The sequence below is a fragment of the Phyllobates terribilis genome, unplaced genomic scaffold (genome assembly GCF_046119375.1).
Source record: "Phyllobates terribilis strain yellow unplaced genomic scaffold, ASM4611937v1 Scaffold_11__3_contigs__length_659146591, whole genome shotgun sequence".
NCBI classification, from domain to species: domain Eukaryota; kingdom Metazoa; phylum Chordata; class Amphibia; order Anura; family Dendrobatidae; genus Phyllobates; species Phyllobates terribilis.
In genome coordinates, this window is record NW_027362771.1 from 654,795,647 (window position 1) to 654,819,895 (window position 24,249).

At 45.9% G+C, this 24,249-nt stretch overlaps 1 protein-coding gene across 1 annotated transcript in view; it reads right to left on the reverse strand.

Moving 5' to 3' along the window:
* The window catches only part of CTDNEP1 (CTD nuclear envelope phosphatase 1), a 29,646-nt gene extending 5,821 nt beyond the window's left edge, over positions 1 to 23,825 (reverse strand). The window contains exon 1 of the mRNA XM_073651090.1: positions 23,544 to 23,825. Coding sequence (XP_073507191.1) covers positions 23,544 to 23,645 — 102 coding nt within the window. The 5' untranslated portion in view covers positions 23,646 to 23,825. The remainder of the gene's footprint in view (positions 1 to 23,543) is intronic.
* Positions 23,826 to 24,249: the final 424 nt, after the last annotated feature.

Below are 24,249 nucleotides of genomic sequence, written 5' to 3' on the forward strand. Positions count from 1 at the left end.
CATATAACGTCAGTACTCACCGCTCCGTACAGAAAAGGGGAGGACACTATATACCGTATATAACGTATAGAGGACTAATCGCACAACGTCATTACTCACCACTCCGTACATACAATGGGAGGACCCTATATACCGTATAGAGGAGTAATCGTATAAAGTCAGTGCTCAACGCTCCGTACATACAAGGGGAGGACGCTATATACTGTATATAACGTATAGAGGAGTAATGGTATAACGTCAGTGCTCACCCCTTTGTACATACAAGGGGAGGATGCTATATACAGTATAGAGGAGTAATCGTATAACGTCACTGCTCACCGCTCTGTACATACAAGGGGAGGACACTATATACCGTAAATAACGTATAGAGGAGTAATCGTATAACGTTAGTGCTCACCCATCCGTAAATACAAGGAGAGGACACTATATACCGTTTATAACGTATAGAAGAGTAATCGTATAACATCACTACTCACAGCTCCGTACATACAAGGGGAGGACACTATATACTGTCTATAGCGTATAGAGGAGTAATCGTACAAAGTCAGTGCTCAACGCTCCGTACATACAAGGGGAGGACACTATACACCGTATATAACGTACAGAGGAGTAATCGTATAACGTCACTGCTCACCGCTCCGTACATACAAGGGGAGGACACTATATACTGTATATAACGTATAGAGGAGTAATCGTATAACGTTAGTGCTCACCCATCCGTAAATACAAGGAGAGGACACTATATACCGTTTATAACGTATAGAAGAGTAATCGTATAACGTCACTACTCACAGCTCCATACATACAAGGGGAGTACACTATAAACCATAAATAACGTAAAGAGGAGTAATCGTTTAACGTCAGAGCTCAACGCTCCATACATACAAGGGGAGGACGCTATACACCGTATATAATGTACAGAGGAGTAATCGTATAAAGTCAGTACTCAAGGCTCCGTACATACAAGGGGAGGACACTATATACCGTATATAACGTACAGAGGAGTAATCGTATAACGTCAATACTCACCGCTCCGTAAATACAAGGGGAGGACATTATATACCGCATATAGAGGAGTAATCGTATAACGTCACTGCTCACCGCTCCGTACATACAAGGGGAGGACGCTATATACCGTAGAGAGGAGTATTCTTATGATGGCAGTACTCACCGCTCTGTACATACAAGGGGAGGACACTATATACCGTATAGAGGAGTAATTGTATAACATCAGTACTCACCGCTCCGTACATACAAGGGGAGGACACTATATACTGTATATAACATATAGAGGAGTAATCGTATAAGTTCAGTGCTCACCGCTCCGCACATACAAGGGGAGGACACTATATAACGTATATAGCGTATAGAGGAGTAATCGTATAAAGTCAGTGCTCACAGCTCCGCACATACAATGGGAGGACACTATAAACCGTATATAACGTTTAGAGGAGTAATCGTATAACGTCACTACTCACAGCTCCGTACATACAAGGGGAGGACACTATATACTGTATATAGCGTATAGAGGAGTAATAGTATAACGTCACTGCTCACAGCTCAATACATACAAGGGGAGGACACTATATACTGTATATAGCGCATAGAGGAGTAATCGTATAACGTCACTACTCACCGCTCCGTACATACAAGGGGAGGACACTATATACCGAATATAACGTACAGAGTAGTAATCGTATAACATCAGTACTCACCGCTCCGTACATACAAAGGGAGGACACTATATACTGTATATAACGTATAGAGGAGTAATCGTATAACGTCACTGCTCACCGCTCCGTACATACAAGGGGAGGAAACTATATAACGTATAGAGGACTATTCTTATGATGGCAGTACTCACCGCTCTGTACATAAAAGGGGAGGAAACTATATACCGTAAAGAGGAGTAATTGTATAACATCAGTACTCACCGCTCGGAACATACAAGGGGAGGACACTATATACTGTATATAACATATAGAGGAGTAATCGTATAACGTCAGTGCTCAACGCTCCGCACATACAAGGGGAGGACACTATATACTGTATATAGCGTATAGAGGAGTAATCGTATAGCGTCAGTGCTCACCGCTCCGCACATACAAGGGGAGGACACTATATACTGTATATAGCGTATAGAGGAGTAATAGTATAAAGTCACTGCTCACAGCTCAATACATACAAGGGGAGGACACTATATACTGTATATAGCGCATAGAGGAGTAATCGTATAACGTCACTACTCACAGCTCCGTACATACAAGGGGAGGACACTATATACTGTATATAGCGTATAGAGGAGTAATAGTATAACGTCACTGCTCACAGCTCAATACATACAAGGGGAGGACACTATATACTGTATATAGCGCATAGAGGAGTAATCGTATAACGTCACTACTCACCGCTCCGTACATACAAGGGGAGGACACTATATACCGTATATAACGTACAGAGTAGTAATCGTATAACATCACTACTCACCGCTCCGTACATACAAGGGGAGGACACTATATACCGTATATAACGTACAGAGGAGTAATCGTATAACGTCAGTGCTCACAGCTCCGTACATACAAGGGGAGGACACTATATACTGTATATAACATATAGAGGAGTAATCGAACAACATCACTGCTCACCACTCCGTACATACAAGGGGAGCACGCTATATACTGTATATAACGTATAGAGGAGTAATCGAATAACATCACTGCTCACAGCTCCGTACATACAAGGGAACGACACTATACACCGTATATAACGTACAGAGGAGTAATCGTATAACGTCAGTGCTCACAGCTCCGTACATACAAGGGGAGGACACTATATACTGTATATAACATATAGAGGAGTAATCGAACAACATCACTGCTCACCACTCCGTACATACAAGGGGAGCACGCTATATACTGTATATAACGTATAGAGGAGTAATCGAATAACATCACTGCTCACCGCTCCGTACATACAAGGGGAGGAAACTATATACCGTATAGGGGAGTATTCTTATGATGGTAGTACTCACCGCTCTGTACATACAAGGGGAGGACACTATATACAGTAAAGAGGAGTAATTGTATAACATCAGTACTCACCGCTCTGTACGTACAAGGGGAGGACACTATATACTGTATATAACATATAGAGGAGTAATCGTATAACGTCAGTGCTCACCGCTCCGCACATACAAGGGGAGGACACTATAAACCGTATATCACGTATAGAGGAGTAATAATATAACATCACTGCTCACCGCTCCGCACATACAAGGGGAGGACACTATAAGCCGTATATAACGTATAGAGGAGTAATCGTATAACGTCACTACTCACAGCTCCGTACACACAAGGGGAGGACACTATAAACCGTATATAACGTATAGAGGAGTAATCGTATAACGTCACTACTCACAGCTCCGTACATACAAGGGGAGGACACTATATACTGTATATAGCGTATAGAGGAGTAATCGTATAACGTCACTGCTCACAGCTCAATACATACAAGGGGAGGACACTATATACTGCATATAGCGCATAGAGGAGTAATCGTATAACGTCACTACTCACCGCTCCGTACATACAAGGGGAGGACACTATATACCGTATATAACGTACAGAGTAGTAATCGTATAACGTCAGTGCTCACAGCTCCGTACATACAAGGGGAGGACACTATATACTGTATATAACATATAGAGGAGTAATCGAATAACATCACTGCTCACCACTCCGTACATACAAGGGGAGGACGCTATACACCGTATATAACGTACAGAGGAGTAATCGTATAACGTCACTGCTACGTACATACAAGGGGAGGACACTATATACTGTATATAACGTTTAGAGGAGTAATCGAATAACATCACTGCTCACCACTCCGTAAATACAAGGAGAGGACACTATATACCGTATATAACGTCACTACTCACCGCTCCATACATACAAGGGGAGGACACTATATATTGTATATAACGTATAGAGGAGTAATCGTATAACGTCACTGCTCACCGCTCCGTACATATAAGGGGAGGACACCATATACTGTATATAAAGTATAGAGGAGTAATCGTATAACGTCACTGCTCACCGCTCCGTACATACAAGGGGAGGACACTATATACCGTATATAACGTACAGAGGAGTAATCGTATAACGTCAGTGCTCACAGCTCCGTACATACAAGGGGAGAACGCTATATACTGTATATAACGTATAGAGGAGTAATCGCATAACGCAAGTGCTCACAGCTCCGTACATACAAGGGGAGGACACTATTTACCGTATATAGGAGTAATCGTATAACGTCACTACTCACAGCTCCGTACATACAAGGGGAGGACGCTATATACTATATATAACGTATAGAGGAGTAATCGCATAATGTCACTACTCACCGATTCGTACATACAAGGGGAGGACACTATATACTGTCTATAGCGTATAAAGGAGTAATCATATAACGTCAGTGCTCACCGCTTCGTACATACAAGGAGAGGACACTATATACCGTATATAACGTACAGAGTAGTAATCGTATAACATCACTGCTCACCGCTCCGTACATACAAGGGGAGGACACCATATACTGTATATAAAGTATAGAGGAGTAATCGTATAACGTCACTGCTCACAGCTCCGTACATACAAGGGGAGGACACTATATACCGTATATAACGTACAGAGGAGTAATCGTATAACGTCAGTGCTCACAGCTCCGTACATACAAGGGGAGGACACTATATACCGTATATAGCGTATAGAGGAGTAATCGTATAAAGTCAGTGCTCACAGCTCCGTACATACAAGGGGAGGACACTATAAACCGTATATCACGTATAGAGGAGTAATCGTATAACGTCAGTGCTCACCGCTCCACACATACAATGGGAGGACACTATAAACCGTATATATCGTTTAGAGGAGTAATCGTATAACGTCACTACTCACAGCTCCGTACATACAAGGGGAGGATACTATATACTGTATATAGCGTATAGAGGAGTAATAGTATAACGTCACTGCTCACAGCTCAATACATACAAGGGGAGGACACTATATACCGTATATAGGAGTAATCGTATAACGTCACTACTCACAGCTCCGTACATACAAGGGGAGGACGCTATATACTATATATAACGTATAGAGGAGTAATCGCATAATGTCACTACTCACCGATTCGTACATACAAGGGGAGGACACTATATACTGTCTATAGCGTATAGAGGAGTAATAGGATAACGTCACTGCTCACAGCTCAATACATACAAGGGGAGGACACTATATACTGTATATAGCGCATAGAGGAGTAATCGTATAACGTCACTACTCACCGCTCCGTACATACAAGGGGAGGACACTATATACCGTATATAACGTACAGAGTAGTAATCGTATAACATCAGTACTCACCGCTCCGTACATACAAAGGGAGGACACTATATACTGCATATAACGTATAGAGGATTAATCGTATAACGTCACTGCTCACCGCTCCGTACATACAAGGGGAGGAAACGATATACCGTATAGGGGAGTATTCTTATGATGGCAGTACTCACCGCTCTGTACATACAAGGGGAGGACACTATATACTGTATATAACATATAGAGGAGTAATCGTATAACGTCAGTGCTCACCGCTCCGCACATACAAGGGGAGGACACTATATACCGTATATAGCGTATAGAGGAGTAATCGTATAAAGTCAGTGCTCACAGCTCCGTACATACAAGGGGAGGACACTATAAACCGTATATCACGTATAGAGGAGTAATCGTGTAACGTCACTACTCACAGCTCCGTACATACAAGGGGAGGACACTATATACTGTATATAGCGTATAGAAGAGTAATCGTATAACGTCAGTGCTCACAGCTCCGTACATACAAGGGGAGGACACTATATACTGTATATAGCGTATAGAGGAGTAATCGTATAACGTCACTACTCACAGCTCCGTACATACAAGGGGAGGACACTATAAACCGTATATAACGTATAGAGGAGTAATCGTATAACGTCACTACTCACAGCTCCGTACATACAAGGGGAGGACACTATATACTGTATATAGCGTATAGAGGAGTAATCGTATAACGTCACTGCTCACAGCTCAATACATACAAGTGGAGGACACTATATACTGTATATAGCGCATAGAGGAGTAATCGTATAACGTCACTACTCACCGCTCCGTACATACAAGGGGAGGACACTATATACCGTATATAACGTACAGAGTAGTAATCGTATAACGTCAGTGCTCACAGCTCCGTACATACAAGGGGAGGACACTATATACTGTATATAACATATAGAGGAGTAATCGAATAACATCACTGCTCACCACTCCGTACATACAAGGGGAGGACGCTATATTCTGTATATAAAGTATAGAGGAGTAATCGCATAACGTCAGTGCTCACAGCTCCGTACATACAAGGGGAGGACGCTATAAACCATATATAACGTATAGAGGAGTAATCGTATAACGTCAGTGCTCACCGCTCCATACATACAAGGGGAGGACGCTATACACCGTATATAACGTACAGAGGAGTAATCGTATAACGTCACTGCTCACCGCTCCGTACATACAAGGGGAGGACACTATATACCGTATATAACGTACAGAGGAGTAATCGTATAACGTCAGTGCTCACAGCTCCGTACATACAAGGGGAGGACACTATATACCGTATATAACGTATAGAGGAGTAATCGAATAACATCACTACTCACCGCTCCGTACATACAAGGGGAGGACACTATATACCGTATATAACGTATAGAGGAGTAATCGAATAACATCACTACTCACCACTCCGTACATACAATGGGAGGACGCTATATACTGTATATAACGTATAGCGGAGTAATCGCATAACGTCAGTGCTCACAGCTCCGTACATACAAGGGGAGGACACTATATACCGTATATAACGTACAGACGAATAATCGCATAACATCACTGCTCACAACTCCGTACATACAAGGGGATGACACTATATACTGTATATAACGTATAGAGGAGTAACCGTATAACGTCACTACTCACCGCTCCGTACATACAAGGGGAGGACGCTATATACCGTATATAGCGTATAGAGAAGTAATCGTATAACGTCAGTGCTCACCGCTCCGTACATGCAAGGGGAGGACAATATATACAATATATAGCATATAGAGGAGTAATCGTATGACGTCAATACTCAAAGCTCCGTACATACAAGGGGAGGACACTATATACCGTATATACAGTATAGAGGAGTAATCGTATAACGTCACTACTCACCACTCCGTACATACAAGGGGAGGACACTATATACCGTATATAACGTATAGAGGAGTAATCGTATAACGTCACTGCTCACCGCTCCGTACATACAAGGGGAGGATGCTATATACAGTATAGAGGAGTAATCGTATAACGTCACTACTCACAGTTCCGTACATACAAGGGGAGGACACTATATACTATATATAACGTATAGAGGAGTAATCGCATAATGTCACTACTCACCGATTCGTACATACAAGGGGAGCACACTATATACTGTCTATAGCGTCTAGAGGAGCAATCGTATAACGCCACTACTCACAGCTCCGTACATACAAGGGGAGGACACTATATACTATACATAACGTATAGAGGAGTAATCGTATAAAGTCACTACTCACCGATCCGTACATACAAGGGGAGGACGCTATATACCGTATATAACGTATAGAGGAGTAATCGTATAACATCAGTGCTCACCGCTATGTACATACAAGGGGAGGACGCTATAAACAGTATATAAAGTATAGAGGAGTAATCGTATAACGTCAGTGCTCACCCCTTTGTACATACAAGGGGAGGACACTATATACCGTATATAGCGTATAGGGGAGTAATCGTATAACGTCACTACTCACAGCTCCGTACATACAAGGGGAGGACACTATATACTGTATATAGCGTACAGAGGAGTAATCGTATAACGTCACTACTCACAGCTCCGTACATACAAGGGGAGGTTGTCAAAATTAGGCCTATTTACGTTGGAAAAGAGAAGGCTTAGGGGAGACCTCATAAACATGTATAAATACATCAGGGGGCAGTAGAGAGATCTCTCCCATGACCTGTTTATTCCAAGGATGGTGACAAAGACGAGGGGGCACACTATGCGTCTGGAGGAAAGGAGGTTCCTGCACCAGCATAGAAGGGGATTCTTTGGGGTCAGAGCCGTGAGACTCTGGAACTCTCTGGGAGAGGAAGTGGTGATGTCCAACTCACTAATGAGTTCAAGAGAGGCCTGGACGCCTTTCTGGAGAACAATAAAATTACATCTTATGCTTAGTTAATTAATCCAGGGATTTAATCTTGACTGCCAGATTGGTGTCGGGAAGTGAATTTTTCCTCAATGATGTAAATTGGCCTATACCGCATGAGGTTTTTTTTGCCTTCCCCTGGATCAACGCTGCGGAATAGCTGCAGTGCATAATTAATAGGCTGAACTGGATGGACGCTTGTCTTTTTTCGGCCTTATAAACTATGTAACTATATACTATATATAATGTACAGACGAGTAATCTTATAACGTCACTGCTCACCGCTCCGCACATACAAGGGGAGGACACTATATACCGTATAGAGGAGTAATCGTATAACGTGACTACTCACCGCTCTGTACATACAAGGGAAGGACACTACATAATGTATATAACATAGAGGAGTAATCGCATAACGTCAGTGCTCACCGCTCAGTACATACAACGGGAGGACGCTATATACCGTATAGAGGAGTAATCGTATAACATCAGTGCTAACCGCTCTGTACATACAAGGGGAGGACGCTATATACCGTATATAGCGTATAGAGGAGTAATCGTATAACATCACTGCTCACCGCTCCGTACATACAAGGGGAGGACACTATATACTGTATATAACGTATAGAGGAGTAATCGTACAACGTCACTACTCACCGCTCAGTACATACAAGGGGAGGACGCTATATACTATATATAACGTATAGAGGAGTCATCGTATAACGTCACTGCTCACCGCTCCGTACATACAAGGGGAGGACTCTATATACCGTACAGAGGAGTAATCGCATAACGTCAGTGCTCACCGCTCCGTACATACAAGGGGAGGACGCTAAATACCGTATAGAGGAGTAATCGTATAACGTCAGTGCTCACCGCTCCGCACATACAAGGGGAGGACACTATATACTGTATATAGCGTATAGAGGAGTAATAGTATAACGTCACTGCTCACAGCTCAATACATACAAGGGGAGGACACTATATACTGTATATAGCATATAGAGGAGTAATCGTATAACGTCACTACTCACCGCTCCGTACATACAAGGGGGAGGACAGCATATACTGTATATAAAGTATAGAGGAGTAATCGTATAACGTCACTGCTCATCGCTCCGTACATACAAGGGGAGGACACTATATACTGTTTATAACGTATAGAGGAGTAATCGAATAACATCACTGTTCACCGCTCCGTACATACAAGGGGAGGACACTATATACTGTTTATAACGTATAGAGGAGTAATTGAATAACATCACTGTTCACCGCTCCGTACATACAAGGGGAGGACACTATATACTGTATATAACGTACAGAGGAGTAATCGCATAACGTCACTGCTAAGCGTTCCGTACATACAAGGGGAGGACACTATATACTGTATATAACGTATAGAGGAGTAATGGTATAACGTCAGTGCTCACCATTCCGTACATACAAGGGGAGGACACTATATACCGTATATAACGTATAGAGGAGTAATCGTATAACGTCACTACTCACCGCTCTGTACATACAAGGGGAGGACACTATATACCGTATATAACGTATAGAGGAGTAACCGTATAACGTCAGTACTCACCGCTCCATACATACAAGGGGAGGACGCTATATACCGTATATAGCGTATAGAGGAGTAATCGTATAACGTCACTGCTCACCGCTCCGTACATACAAGGGGAGGATGCTATATACAGTATAGAGGAGTAATCGTATAACATCAGTGCTAACCGCTCTGTACATACAAGGGGAGGACACTATATACTGTATATAACGTACAGAGGAGTAATCGTATAACGTCACTACTCACAGCTCCGTACATACAAGGGGAGGACGCTATATACTATATATAACGTATAGAGGAGTCATCGTATAACGTCAGTGTTCACCGCTCCGCACATACAAGGGGAGGACACTGTATACGGTATATAACGTATAGAGGAGTAATCGCATAACGTCAGTGCTCACCGCTCCATACATACAAGGGGAGGACACTGTATACGGTATATAACGTATAGAGGAGTAATCGCATAACGTCAGTGCTCACAGCTCCGTACATACAAGGGGAGGACACTATATACCGTATATAATGTATAGAGGAGTCATCGTATAACGTCAGTGCTCACCGCTCCGTACATACAAGGGGAGGACACTATATACCGTATATAATGTATAGAGGAGTAATCGTATAAAGTCAGTGCTCACCGCTCCATACATACAAGGGGAGGACACTATATACCGTATATAACGTATAGAGGAGTAATCGTATAAAGTCAGTGCTCACAGCTCCATACATACAAGGGGAGGACACTATATACCGTATATAACGTATAGAGGAGTAATCGTATAAAGTCAGTGCTCACCGCTCCATACATACAAGGGGAGGACGCTATACACCGTATATAACGTATAGAGGAGTAATCGTATAACGTTAGTACTCACCGCCTCTTACATACAAGGGAAGGACACTATATACTGTATATAGCGTATAGAGGAGTAATTGTATAACGTCAGTGCTCACCGCTCCGTACATACAAGGGGAGGACACTATATACATTATATAGCATATAGAGGAGTAATCGTATGACGTCAGTACTCAAAGCTCCGTACGTACAAGGGGAGGACACTACACACCGTATAGAGGAGTAATAGTATAACTTCAGTGCTAACCGCTCCGTACATACAAGGGGAGGACACTATATACCGTATAGAGGAGTAATCGTATAACGTCACTGCTCACCGCTCCGTACATACAAGGGGAGGACATTATATACCGTATATAACGTATAGAGGAGTAATCGTATAACGTCAGTGCTCACCGCTCCGCACATACAAGGGGAGGACACTATATACCGTATATAACGTATAGAGGAGTAATCGCATAACGTCAGTGCTCACCGCTCCATACATACAAGGGGAGGACACTGTATACGGTATATAACTTATAGAGGAGTAATCGCATAAAGTCAGTGCTCACCGCTCCATACATACAAGGGGAGGACACTGTATACGGTATATAACGTATAGAGGAGTAATCGTATAACGTCACTGCTCACCGCTCCGTACATACAAGAGGAGGATGCTATATACAGTATAGAGGAGTAATCGTATAACATCAGTGCTAACCGCTCTGTACATACAAGGGGAGGACACTATATACAGTAGAGGAGTAATCGTATAACGTCACTACTCACATCTCCGTACATACAAGGGGAGGACACTATATACCGTATATAGAGGAGTAATCGTAAAGCGTCACTACTCACCGATCCGTACATACAAGGGGAGGACGCTATATACCGTATATAACGTATAGAGGAGTCATCGTATAACGTCAGTGCTTACCGCTCCGTACATACAAGGGGAGGACACTATAAACCGTATATAACGTATAGAGGAGTAATCGTATAACGTCAGTGCTCACCGCCTCTTACATACAAGGGAAGGACACTATATACTGTATATAGCGTATAAGGGAGTAATCGTATAACGTCACTACTCACAGCTCCGTACATACAAGGGGAGGACGCTATATACCGTATATAGAGGAGTAATCGTATAACGTCACTGCTCACAGCTCCGTACATACAAAGGGAGGACGCTATATACTATATATAACGTATAGAGGAGTAATCGCATAATGTCACTACTCACCGATTCGTACATACAAGGGGAGGACACTATATACTGTCTATAGCGTATAGAGGAGTAATCGTATAAAGTCACTACTCACAGCTCCGTACATACAAGGGGAGGACGCTATATACTATATATAACGTATAGAGGAGTAATCGTATAAAGTCACTACTCACAGATCCGTACATACAAGGGGAGGACGCTATATACCGTATATAAAGTATAGAGGAGTAATCGTATAACGTCAGTGCTCACCCCTTTGTACATACAAGGGGAGGACACTATATACCGTATATAACGTATAGAGGAGTAATCGTATAACGTCAGTGCTCACCCCTTTGTACATACAAGGGGAGGACACTGTATACGGTATATAACGCATAGAGGAGTAATCGCATAACGTCAGTGCTCAGAGCTCCGTACATACAAGGGGAGGACACTATATACCGTATATAACGTACAGACGAATAATTGCATAAAGTCAGTGCTCACAGCTCCGTACATACAAGGGGAGGACGCTATACACCGTATATAACGTATAGAGGAGTAATAGTATAACATTAGTACTCACCGCCTCTTACATACAAGGGAAGGACAATATATACTGTATATAGCGTACAGAGGAGTAATCGTATAACGTCACTGCTCACAGCTCCGTACATACAAGGGGAGGTTGTCAAAATTAGGCCTATGTACGTTGGAAAAGAGAAGGCTTAGGGGAGACCTCATAAACATGTATAAATACATCAGGGGGCAGTACAGAGATCTCTCCCATGACCTGTTTATACCAAGGATGGTGACAAAGACGAGGGGGCACACTATGCGTCTGGAGGAAAGGAGGTTCCTGCACCAGCATAGAAGGGGATTCTTTACGGTCAGAGCTGTGAGACTCTGGAACTCTCTGGGAGAGGAAGTGGTGATGTCCAACTCACTTAATGAGTTCAAGAGAGGCCTGGACGCCTTTCTTGAGAACAATAAAATTACATCTTATGCTTAGTTAATTAATCCAGGGATTTAATCTGACTGCCAGATTGGTGTCGGGAAGTGAATTTTTCCTCAATGATGTAAATTGGCCCATACCGCATGAGGTTTTTGTTGCCTTCCCCTGGATCAACGCTGCGGAATAGCTGCAGTGCACAAGAAATAGGATGAACTGGATGGACGCTTGTCTTTTTTCGGCCTTATAAACTATGTAACTATATACTATATATAATGTACAGACGAGTAATCGCATAACGTCAGTGCTCACCGCTCCGCACATACAAGGGGAGGACGCTATATACCGTATATAACGTACAGAGGAGTAATCGTATAACGTCAGTGCTCACAGCTCCGTACATACAAGGGGAGGACACTATATACTGTATATACCGTATAGAGGAGTAATCGTATAACGTCACTGCTCACAGCTCCGTACATACAAGGGGAGGACACTATATACTGTATATACCGTATAGAGGAGTAATCGTATAACATCACTACTCACCGCTCCGTACATACAAGGGGAGGACCCTATATATACCGTATATAACGTATAGAGGAGTAATCGCATAATGTCACTACTCACCGATTCGTACATACAAGGGGAGGACACTATATACTGTCTATAGCGTATAGAGGAGTAATCGTATAAAGTCACTACTCACCGATCCGTACATACAAGGGGAGGACGCTATATACCGTATATAACGTATAGAGGAGTAATCGTATAACGTCAGTGCTCACCCCTTTGTACATACAAGGGGAGGACACTATATACCGTATATAACGTATAGAGGAGTAATCGTATAACGTCAGTGCTCACCCCTTTGTACATACAAGGGGAGGACACTGTATACGGTATATAACGTATAGAGGAGTAATCGCATAACGTCAGTGCTCACAGCTCCGTACATACAAGGGGAGGACACTATATACCGTATAGAGGAGTAATCGTATAACATCAGTGCTAACCGCTCCGTACATACAAGGGGAGGACATTATATATCGTATATAGCGTACAGGGGAGAAATCGTATAAAGTCACTGCTCACCGCTCCGTACATACAAGGGGAGGACGCTATATACCGTATAGAGGAGTAATCGTACGTCAATGCTCACCGCTCCGTACATACAAGGGGAGGATGCTATATACAGTATAGAGGAGTAATCGTATAACATCAGTGCTAACCGCTCTGTACATACAAGGGGAGGACACTATATACTGTATATAACGTACAGAGGAGTAATCGTATAACGTCACTACTCACAGCTCCGTACATACAAGGGGAGGACGCTATATACTATATATAACGTATAGAGGAGTAATCGCATAATGTCACTACTCACCGATTCGTACATACAAGGGGAGGACACTATATACTGTCTATAGCGTATAGAGGAGTAATCGCATAACGTCAGTGCTCACAGCTCCGTACATACAAGGGGAGGACACTATATACCGTATATAATGTATAGAGGAGTCATCGTATAACGTCACTGCTCACCGCTCCGTACATACAAGGGGAGGACACTATATACCGTATATAATGTATAGAGGAGTAATCGTATAAAGTCAGTGCTCACCGCTCCATACATACAAGGGGAGGACGCTATACACCGTATATAACGTATAGAGGAGTAATCGTATAACGTTAGTACTCACCGCCTCTTACATACAAGGGAAGGACACTATATACTGTATATAGCGTAAAGGGGAGTAATCGTATAATGTCACTACTCACAGCTCCGTACATACAAGGGGAGGACGCTATATACCGTATATAGAGGAGTAATCGTAAAACGTCACTGCTCACAGCTCCATACATACAAGGGGAGGACGCTATATACCGTATATAACGTATAGAGGAGTAATCGCATAATGTCACTACTCACCGATTCGTACATACAAGGGGAGGACACTATATACTGTCTATAGCGTATAGAGGAGTAATCGTATAAAGTCACTACTCACCGATCCGTACATACAAGGGGAGGACGCTATATGCCGTATATAACGTATAGAGGAGTAATCGTATAACGTCAGTGCTCACCCCTTTGTACATACAAGGGGAGGACACTATATACCGTATATAACGTATAGAGGAGTAATCGTATAACGTCAGTGCTCACCCCTTTGTACATACAAGGGGAGGACACTGTATACGGTATATAACGTATAGAGGAGTAATCGCATAACGTCAGTGCTCACAGCTCCGTACATACAAGGGGAGGACACTATATATCGTATATAACGTACAGACGAATAATTGCATAAAGTCACTGCTCACAGCTCCGTACATACAAGGGGAGGACGCTATACACCGTATATAACGTATAGAGGAGTAATCGTATAACGTTAGTACTCACCGCCTCTTACATACAAGGGAAGGACACTATATACTGTATATAGCGTATAGAGGAGTAATTGTATAACGTCAGTGCTCACCGCTCCGCACATACAAGGGGAGGACACTATACACCGTATAGAGGAGTAATAGTATAACTTCAGTGCTAACCGCTCCGTACATACAAGGGGAGGACACTATATACCGTATAGAGGAGTAATCGTGTAACGTCACTGCTCACCGCTCCGTACATACAAGGGGAGGACACTGTATACTGTATATAGCGAACAGAGGAGTAATCGTATAATGTCACTGCTCACAGCTCCGTACATACAAGGGGAGGTTGTCAAAATTAGGCCTATGTACGTTGGAAAAGAGAAGGCTTAGGGGAGACCTCATAAACATGTATAAATACATCAGGGGGCAGTACAGAGATCTCTCCCATGACCTGTTTATACCAAGGATGGTGACAAAGACGAGGGGGCACACTATGCGTCTGGAGGAAAGGAGGTTCCTGCACCAGCATAGAAGGGGATTCTTTACGGTCAGAGCTGTGAGACTCTGGAACTCTCTGGGAGAGGAAGTGGTGATGTCCAACTCACTTAATGAGTTCAAGAGAGGCCTGGACGCCTTTCTGGAGAACAATAAAATTACATCTTATGCTTAGTTAATTAATCCAGGGATTTAATCTGACTGCCAGATTGGTGTCGGGAAGTGAATTTTTCCTCAATGATGTAAATTGGCCTATACCGCATGAGGTTTTTGTTGCCTTCCCCTGGATCAACGCTGCGGAATAGCTGCAGTGCACAAGAAATAGGATGAACTGGATGGACGCTTGTCTTTTTTTGGCCTTATAAACTATGTAACTATATACTATATATAATGTACAGACGAGTAATGGTATAACGTCACTACTCACCGCTCCGTACATACAAGGGGAGGACACTATATAATGTATTTAACATAGAGGAGTAATCGCATAACGTCAGTGCTCACCGCTCCGTACATACTAGGGGAGGACGCTATATACCGTATAGAGGAGTAATCGTATAACATCACTACTCACCGCTCCGTACATACAAGGGGAGGACGCTATATACCGTATATAACGTACAGAGGAGTAATCGTATAACGTCAGTGCTCACAGCTCCGTACATACAAGGGGAGGACACTATATACTGTATATACCGTATAGAGGAGTAATCGTATAACGTCACTGCTCACCGCTCCGTACATACAAGGGGAGGACGCTATATACCGTATAGAGGAGTAATCGTATATCATCAATGCTAACCGCTCTGTACATACAAGGGGAGGACGCTATATACCGTATATAACGTATAGGGGAGAAATCGTATAACATCACTGCTCACCGCTCCGTACATACAAGGGGAGGACATTATACGATTTCTCCCCTATACGCTATATACGGTATATAATGTCCTCCCCTTGTATGTACGGAGCGGTGAGCAGTGATGTTATACGATTACTCCTCTATACGTTATATACGGTATATAGTGTCCTCCCCTTGTATGTACGGAGCGGTGAGTAGTGACGTTATACGATTACTCCTCTATACGTTATATACGGTATATAGTGTCCTCCCCTTGTATGTACGGAGCGGTGAGCAGTGACTTTATACGATTTCTCCCCTATACGCTATATAAAGTCACTGCTCACCGCTCCGTACATACAAGGGGAGGACACTATATACCGTATATAACGTATAGAGGAGTAATCGTATAACGTCACTACTCACCGCTCCGTACATACAAGGGGAGGACGCTATATACTGTATATAAAGTATAGAGGAGTAATCGAATAACATCACTGCTCACCGCTATGTACATACAAGGGGAGGACACTATATACAGTATATAAAGTACAGAGGAGTCATCGTATAACGTCACTACTCACCGCTCCGTACATACAAGGGGAGGACGCTATATACTGTATATAACGTATAGAGGAGTAATCGTATAACGTCACTACTCACAGCTCGGTACATACAAGGGGAGGACGCTATATACTGTCTATAGCGTATAGAGGAGTAATCGTATAACGTCACTACTCACAGCTCGGTACATACAAGGGGAGGACGCTATATACTGTATATAACGTATAGAGGAGTAATCGTACAACATCACTGCTCACCACTCCGTACATACAAGGGGAGGACGCTATATACAGTATATAACGTATAGAGGAGTAATCGTATAACGTCACTGCTCACCGCTCCGTACATACAAAGGGAGGACGCTATATACTGTCTATAGCGTATAGAGGAGTAATCGTATAACGTCACTACTCACAGCTCGGTACATACAAGGGGAGGACGCTATATACTGTCTATAGCGTATAGAGGAGTAATCGTATAACGTCACTACTCACAGCTCCGTACATACAAGGGGAGGACACTATATACTATATATAACGTATAGAGGAGTAATCGTATAAAGTCACTACTCACCGATCCGTACATACAAGGGGAGGACGCTATATACAGTATATAACGTACAGAGGAGTAATCGTATAACGTCAGTGCTCACCGCTCCGCACATACAAGGAGAGGACACTATATACAGTATATAACGTATAGAGGAGTAATCGTATAACGTCACTACTCACCGCTCTGTACATACAAGGGGAGGACACTATATACCGTATAGAGGAGTAATCGTATAACGTCACTACTCACCGCTCTGTACATACAAGGGGAGGACACTATATACTGTCTATAGCGTATAGAGGAGTAATCGTATAACGTCACTACTCACAGCTCCGTACATACAAGGGGAGGACGCTATATACTGTCTATAGCGTATAGAGGAGTAATCGTACAACATCACTGCTCACCGCTCCGTACATACAAAGGGAGGACGCTATATACTGTCTATAGCGTATAGAGGAGTAATCGTATAACGTCACTACTCACAGCTCGGTACATACAAGGGGAGGACACTATATACTGTCTATAGCGTATAGAGGAGTAATCGTATAACATCACTGCTCACCGATCCGTACATACAAGGGGAGGACACTATATACTGTCTATAGCGTATAGAGGAGTAATCGTATAACGTCACTAGTCACAGCTCCGTACATACAAGGGGAGGACACTATATATAACGTATAGAGGAGTAATCGTATAACGTCAGTGCTCACCGCTCCGCACATACAAGGAGAGGACACTATATACTGTATATAGCGTATAGAGGAGTAATCGTATAACGTCACTACTCACCGCTCTGTACATACAAGGGGAGGACACTATATACCGTATATAACGTATAGAGGAGTAATCGTATAAAGTCACTGCTCACCGCTATGTACCGTATATTCCGGCGTATAAGACGACTTTTGAAGACTGAAAAATCTTCTGTCTAGTCTGGGGTCGTCTTATACGCCGGTAATGTTTTTGAACTTTCAGAAATTGACATGCGGGGATACTCTGGGGGTGTTAATAAGCTGCCGTGGCCGTATCCCTGCCATGTGGGAGTTAATATAAGGTGGAGGGAGTTAAAATACGGCGGCGGTAGGTCCAGACAGTCAGCGCTTCTGTGCTGAAACTGACACATCGCTGCGCTGTGTCTTCTCAGGCCTGGGACACAGCGCAGCGTATTCCCAGCAGCGGAGACAGACAGAACCTAGCGAACTTTTCTGACACATCGCAGTGTCTTCCCAGCTCCGGACACAGCGCAGGGCTTCTGTGCCGACAGCTTTCACTTGTCACAGAAGCGCTGCGCTGTGTCCGGAGCTGGGAAGTTCGCATCGCTTCTGTGACAAGTAGTGTTGAGCATTCCGATACTGTAATATCGGGTATCGAATACCGGAATCGGAAGTTCCCATAATGCCTGCGCTCTGCAGTGTCTCTGAAGGATGACAAGCTGGATGGCAGCGCTCAGCTGAGATCCAGCCTGTCATCAGAATGCCATCCCAGCGTGGGAGAATTCTCCTGATTGTTTAAAAGCCGCCGGCTTTTAAACAATCACACAGCCCCATACTGCTTCCCCGCAGCCTCCCACCCCGATCCTCCGCCTCCCATCCCGATCGTAAGTTAGGACCGGGCGGGGAGTGCAGCACAAAGGAGCGGGGAGCGAAGGACCCGGGGGGGGGAACCCGGCAGTGAAAAGACTTCACCGCCGGCTTTCCCGTTCTGTGCTGCGCTTTCCCGCCGGTTATTTCAAATGAACCGCTGAGGTATCAGGTGATGCTGATCAGCTGTTCATTTGAAGTCGCCGCGGTGCCCTCAGAGGGTTCATGTGAGTTCATGCTTGACTGCATTGCATGAACTCACATGAACTTTCCCACGGTCTCACAGGTCAGCCTCACCTCCCAGACCCGTCATGATTAGTGTCTGCGAGAGTGTGCGCGCGGTGTCTGCGAGAGTGTGCGCGCGGTGTCTGCGCGCGGTGTCTGCGCGCGGTGTCTGCGCGCGGTGTCTGCGCGCGGTGTCTGCGAGAGTGTGCGCGCGGTGTCTGCGAGAGTGTGCGCGCGGTGTCTGCGAGAGTGTGCGCGCGGTGTCTGCGAGAGTGTGCGCGCGGTGTCTGCGAGAGTGTGCGCGCGGTGTCTGCGAGAGTGTGCGCGCGGTGTCTGCGAGAGTGTGCGCGCGGTGTCTGCGAGAGTGTGCGCGCGGTGTCTGCGAGAGTGTGCGCGCGGTGTCTGCGAGAGTGTGCGCGCGGTGTCTGCGAGAGTGTGCGCGCGGTGTCTGCGCGGCACCCCAGGGGTCTGGTCTCCACAGTAATAGCAATATTACATCTGAGAGCAGGTGGGAGGTCCTTTGGTCAGGGATCCTGTGCATGCCACACCTCCTGCCCAGTCCTGGGAGGGGAAGAACTTCCCCTATATAAAACTCGGGCTGAGGCAGGGTTAGTGAGTAGAGAAGAGTTGAGAAGAAGAGAAGCAGCATAGGAAAGAAAGACCAGGAGCTCTGTGGGAGCAGGCTAAAAGGAATCAGGGGCTGGCAGCTGAAGAGCTCGCCCTGATTGAAGAGTTACTACCGGACCCGGAGTCCGAGGCTGTGGGGATTAACCCAGACCCAGCAGCAGAAACCGCCCGGCAGGGGATTTCAGGTCCTCTGGCCAAGAAACCCGAAGGCACGGTCACACACGTGGGACCAGCACCGCCGTCGTGGAGCGGAAGCCACTAGAAGGCCCCGAGTCACCGGCCATACGGGTGAGCACCACACGGTACACTCAGGGACGTGGGCTACTTTTATCCGCCTCTAGCAAGGTAGCCAGAAGAGTACGATTAGTTGGGGAGGCCTACAACTCCGCCTGGCCAAGGGGGATCCCATCTGCTCAAGGACTGACCAGGCCCCGACCGCTAGCCAGTACTCCGGGAGGGTCTATCTTTGTCACCAGTAAAGACCCTGAACTACACCGCATCGTCTCTGAGTGGTTCCTGCTACCCCCATCATCCACGTCGGCTGCCCTGAGGCCATACCCCTCCCGTTGGGGGTTATACCATCTACGCTGCACTATCCTACCACCGGCCTCAGCGGTCTGCCCTGCAGCGGCAGCTCCATAGCTGCATTCAACGGGTGGCGTAGTCGTCCTACATCTACTGCTAATACTCAGCCACACAGTTTGACTCCCTGGGCACGGACCGGGTCACCGCCACGAGACTACTACCCCTATCAGATCCGGCTCCGGGTAGGCTCCCGCGTGCGCAACGCTACTCAGCACAGGCCCAGGGGCGCGTCATGTGCGTGCAGGCAGACATAGGCCGATGTGACACTACTACTCCCATCGGCCTATGTCTGTCCCCCGTCCACTCGTGCCAGCAGGATCAGCTCGATGGGAGCAGTAGTTCCCATCAGCCTGATCCTGCTATATAAATTGCCCTACTGTGTCCCCAATAAATTTTAAATACATGTCATTGGTGGCCAGTGGTTACCTACAATAAATTAGTTCATACATTACCTGTCTCCGCCGATCGCCACCTAAAATAAAGTAAAAAATAAAAAACTACACCTATACTCACCTAGACACCTAATTTCCCGAAGCCATCGATCTCCTGTAATAAAATATAAAATAATAAACCACAACCTTATCCTTACCCCTCCGTAGTAGTCCACGAGTGTCCCACGAAGATCTCCAGTTCAGAGCAGCCACATAGAATGTGGCCGCTCTGAACCGCTGCCGCCGCTAGAATGACGGGGCCGTAAAGCAGCCCCGTCACTGCATAAGCGGGTTCGCCGGAGTTCAGGCAGCGCTGCTCCGGTTAGCTCCCTTACGGCCCTGCTGTATCGTGAGAAATTCCCACGGTACAGCAGTGCCGTAAAGGAGGTCTCCGGAGCTGCGCTGCCTGAATGCACTCCAGTGACCTCAGTCAGGGGCTCCCGCTGCTGGGAGCGGACGTGTTCCCGGCAGCGTGAGCTTACAGCAGCCATGCACAGCTGTCACCATCTCCAGATGTGACAGCTGTGCATGGGAGATCAGCGCAGGAACGTGGACAGGGAACTATTTTTTTTTAGTAAACTAAGAATTAAATAAAATGGTGTGGTTTATTTCAAATAAATTATTTTTTTCTTGGTGTAGTGTGTGTTTTTTCTTTTAACACTTTGTAGGTTAGTAATGGGGGTGTCTTATAGACGCCCATCATTACTAACCTGGGCTTCATGGCAGCTGGCGCTGACATGAACCCCACCACTATTACCCCCTGCCACCGCACCAGGGCAGCGTGGAAGAGCGAGGCTAAGTGCCAGAATTGGCACATCCTATGGATGCGCCATTTCTGGGGCGGCTGACGGCTGGTGTTTCTAGCCTGGGAGGGGGCCAATATTCATGGGACCCTTCCTGGGCTATTAATATCAGCCCCCAGCTCTCTGCCTAGCCTTTGCTAGCTATTAAAATAGGGGGGACCCCACATCATTTTTTTGGGGGTCCCCCATTTTAATAGCGAGTAAAGGCTAGGTATTCAGCTGGGGGCTGATATTAGTAGCCTGGGAAGCTCTGTGGGTATTACCCCCTTCCCAGGCTTCAAACATCTGCCCCAGCTGTCTGCTTAACCTCCGCTAGAGACTAAAATTACGGGGAACCCCACGCCAATTTTTTTTTAATAAATCCTTTATTTTAACACTAAATGACAAGTACAGTAACCAACACTGTCACTGTACTTAATATATATGTGACTGACATATTTCTATCTATCTAATCTATGTGTGAAGCTCTATCCTTTCTGTTGTAAATTGTCGGGTACCGGTGTATGCCGCTGATGAAAATGGATGATAGTAATGTTGTTGTTGTATGCCTTATGTTTATGAGTGACAGTTTTCCTGCTATATACCTGCATGTCATAAGAATTTAAATTAAAAAAGGACCATGTTATATTCAAATCTGTTTTTTTTAAATTTTTACCGGTGTTTGGTATGCGTTGGAAAAGGGGTAGTCTTATACGGTGAATATATCCTAAACTCTATATTTTAACAGGAAAGTAGGGGGGTCGTCTTATACACCAGGTCTTATACGCCGGAATATACGGTACATACAAGGGGAGGACGCTATATACAGTATATAAAGTATAGAGGAGTAATCGTATAATGTCAGTGCTCACCGCTCCGTACATACAAGGGGAGGACACTATATACTGTATATAACGTATAGAGGAGTAATCGAATAACGTCACTAGTCACAGCTCCGTACATACAAGGGGAGGACACTATATACAGTATATAAAGTATAGAGGAGTAATCGTATAACGTCACTGCTCACCGCTCCGTACATACAAGGGGAGGACACTATATACAGTATATAAAGTATAGAGGAGTAATCGCATAACGTCACTGCTCACCGTCCCCCCTGGTCATTATACACTATAAACAAACTCGGTCCTTACCCCCCGGCAGTGGCGGACCCTCCCCCTGTCCTTACCCCCCGGCAGTGGCGGACCCTCCCCCGGTCCTTACCCCCCGGCAGTGGCGGACCCTCCCCCGGTCCTTACCCCCCGGCAGTGGCGGACCCTCCCCCGGTCCTTACCCCCCGGCAGTGGCGGACCCTCCCCCGGTCCTTACCCCCCGGCAGTGGCGGACCCTCCCCCGGTCCTTACCCCCCGGCAGTGGCGGACCCTCCCCCGGTCCTTACCCCCCGGCAGTGGCGGACCTTCCCCCAGTCCTTACCCCCCGGCAGTGGCGGACCTTCCCCCGGTCCTTACCCCCCGGCAGTGGCGGACCCTCCCCCGGTCCTTACCCCCCGGCAGTGGCGGACCCTCCCCCGGTCCTTACCCCCGGCAGTGGCTGATACTCACGGTGCGGACCTGTCTCCTCAGCAGATACAGCAGGAAGCTCCACAGTTTGGCGGTGAACGCCAGGAATCCTCGCAGGCCGAGCAGTCCCGGAGTCCGCATCATCCCGGGCGCGCAGGTGAGGGGTCCAGCTGGGCAGCGGGCGGGTTCAGGCGGAGGGAGGCGGCGTCCTCCTCTCACATTGCGACCACGGATCCGCCGCGGAGCCGTCTGACAGCCGCCATGGCTGAGCGCCCGCGTCACTTCCGCTCCTATACCTCGCCACTGCGCCTGCGCGAAATCACGGCCGGCTTCTCATTGCGTCTGCGCGAATTCACTGCCGGCTTCTCATTGCGCCTGCGCAAAATACACTACACGGCCTGTACGGAGCATGCTCTCCAGGGTGCGTAATGCGCATGCGTCCCAGTGTGGTCGTTGCCTCCCGTTTAGCACGCATGCGCCCTGCCTGTCACCTGACTCCTCCACCTATAGAAAGAGGATTTGCAGTAGGGAGATAATGTGTGATGGTGGCGGCTCCTGCTGAGAATGGTGGCGAGTGCCGCCCCTGCTAAAGCCACGCCCCTGCTGAAGCCACGCCCCTGCTGAAGCATCGCCCCTAGTGAGGGCCCGCCCCTGGTGAAGTCCCCCGTCCGTCCCCCCTGGTGAAACCGCCCCTGGTGAAGCACCGCCCCTTGTGAAGTCCCCCGTCCGTCCCCCCTGGTGAAACCGC